The 2,500-nt window shown below is 25.7% G+C and overlaps 1 protein-coding gene across 1 annotated transcript in view; it reads left to right on the top strand.

Moving 5' to 3' along the window:
- LOC144972330 (vitamin D3 hydroxylase-associated protein-like) overlaps positions 1 to 2,500 on the top strand; it is a 32,803-nt gene that overhangs the window by 23,466 nt on the left and 6,837 nt on the right. Inside the window, exons 15-16 of the mRNA XM_078913425.1 lie at positions 405 to 444; positions 2,072 to 2,183. Coding sequence (XP_078769551.1) covers positions 405 to 444; positions 2,072 to 2,183 — 152 coding nt within the window. The remainder of the gene's footprint in view (positions 1 to 404; positions 445 to 2,071; positions 2,184 to 2,500) is intronic.

Genomic DNA, 2,500 nt, shown 5'->3' with positions numbered 1-2,500 from the left:
CTCATCATCATCCTCCTCCTCTCATCATCATCCTCCTCTCCTCCTCATCATCATCATGATAAGAAATTTCAATCAACTCCAAATGAAATTCAGAAACTTTATTCTGAAACAAATACAACTGTGTCTATTTAGCCCTAAGTTTGCCTACACAGCCGCCATTCTTCTCTCTCTCTCTCTCTCTCTCATCTCCTCTCTCTCTCTCTCTCTATCTATCTCTCTCTCTCTCTCACACACACACACACACACATCACACACACACACACACATAAAAGGCAATAGGAGTCAAAAGGAATTGTGGGCTCTGTTCGGGATAATCGAATTTAATTTACTACACAAAATTCAAAACAATCACATCATCGTATTTGCTCTACTACAATTATTGTTTCCTTTCACTATTTCCCCAGATCAGTGGAGGAATACCAGCACAACATAGCCAAACACAAAGTAAGAACCAGGAATTTGTGGCCAGTGGTGTCAAAACGGTATCTTATAGTATGTCACTAGTCTACATATATGCTGGTCGTCAATAAAGACCATCCATCCTCACTCTTTTACGCCCCATAATCCTAACAAATTAACCATTAGATTTTTGACCAATCAAAACATGGAATTTGTGAAACATCCTCACACGTGGTCGGACAAACATAGTTGGTTGTTTATAAACAGTAACGTGGCGAAATCGACCTCGCTCTAATCACTGTTACTGTTTTTATACCGCCAAATGGGTGACTAGTTATCACACGACTTTCTTGATCAGATTATTAACGTTTAAGTTTACACATAAAGTTTTTCTGTGTTGGTTGTATTGATCAAGTGGTAGAACAGTGTGTATTTTACTTAAACACACAACATCGATAGTAAAACCTGTGTAGTTTGCTGTGTCTACCAATCATTGTCATTGTTTACATTATGACGATTGTCCTAGAGGCGTGGTTATCTACCTGCCTATTGCCTATTCAAGCTGGCTACCTACAAAGTTTTAAGTTTTATCTTTTATACGTCGCAAGTTGCAATACTATTATCATATTTTGTTGTTGTTAAATTGAATTCGTATCACATTTCCATCAACATTTAATACATTTATCGTAATATGTTTTGTTTTATATCACAGTAAAGCACTGAGAGCCTGTGGCAAAGGGCTGAAGCCTATTATTATTATTATTATTATTATTATTATTATTATTATTTATTATTATTATTATTATTATTATTATTATTATTATTATTATATTTTTATTATTATTATTATTATTATTATTATTATTATTATTATTATTATTATTATTATTATTATTATGTTATTGTTATTATTATTATATTTATTATTATTATTATTTTATATATTATTAATATTATTACTATTATTATTATATTATTATTTTATTATTATTATTATTATAAAATTATTATTATTATTATTATTATTATTATTATTATTATTATTATTATTATTATTATTATTATTATTATTATTACTATTATTATTATTATTATTATTACTATTATTATTATTATTATTATTATTATTATTATTATTATTATTATTATTATTACTATTATTATTATTATTATTATTATTATTATTATTATTATTTATCATTATTATTATTATTATTACTATTATTATTATTATTATTTATTATTATTATTATTATTATTATTATTATTATTATTATTATTATTATTATTATTAAAATTATTATTATTATTATTATTATTAATTATTTATTATTATTATAAATTAATTATCATTATTATTATTATTATTATTATTATTATTATTATTATTATTTTATTATTATTATTATTATTATTATTTTTTATTATTATTATATTATTATATTATTTTAAATTTTTATATATTATATTTTTATTATTATTTATTATTATTATTATTATATTATTATTTATTATTATTATTTTTTTATATTATTTTTTATTCTAAAATAGTTATGCCACCTTTATGTAACCTATTCATTATTAGTACTCCGAAGGACTCGTTACATACTTTAGAAACCAAAAGGGTAGACGGTTTGACGTCAAGCCTTTTCTTTCCTATTCAAAATGGCAGAGATGGCGACAGAAGTTCACAGAATCATGGAGGAACATGAGACTGGATGCGATGATCTGTCCTGTATTTCCATCGGTGGCTCCGAAGAATGAGGCGATGAACTTTGCTACAGGTAAATAGTAGTAGTAGTAGTAGTAGTAGTAGTAGTAGTAGTAGTAGTAGTAGTAGTAGTAGTAGTAGTAGTAGTAGTAGTAGTAGTAGTAGTAGCATAGTAGTAGTAGTAGTAGTAGTAGTAAGTTAGTATAGTAGTAGTGAGTGTAAGTAGTAGTAGTAGTAGTAGTAGTAGTAGTAGTAGTATAGTAGTAGTAGTAGTAGTAGTAGTAGTAGTTTAGAAGTAGTTGTAGTAGTAGTAGTAGTAGTAGTAGTAGTAGTATTAGTAGTAGTAGTAGTAGTAGTAGTAGTAGTAGATAGTTAGTAGTTAGTAGTAGT

The sequence above is a fragment of the Berghia stephanieae genome, chromosome 5, assembly GCF_034508935.2.
Source record: "Berghia stephanieae isolate SIO BIC M18660-M18661 chromosome 5, UCSD_Bste_1.3, whole genome shotgun sequence".
In the NCBI taxonomy this organism is placed as follows: Eukaryota; Metazoa; Mollusca; class Gastropoda; order Nudibranchia; family Aeolidiidae; genus Berghia; species Berghia stephanieae.
The sequence above is the reverse complement of the archived record's forward strand: the minus strand, read 5'-3'. Positions and strand labels throughout refer to the sequence as shown.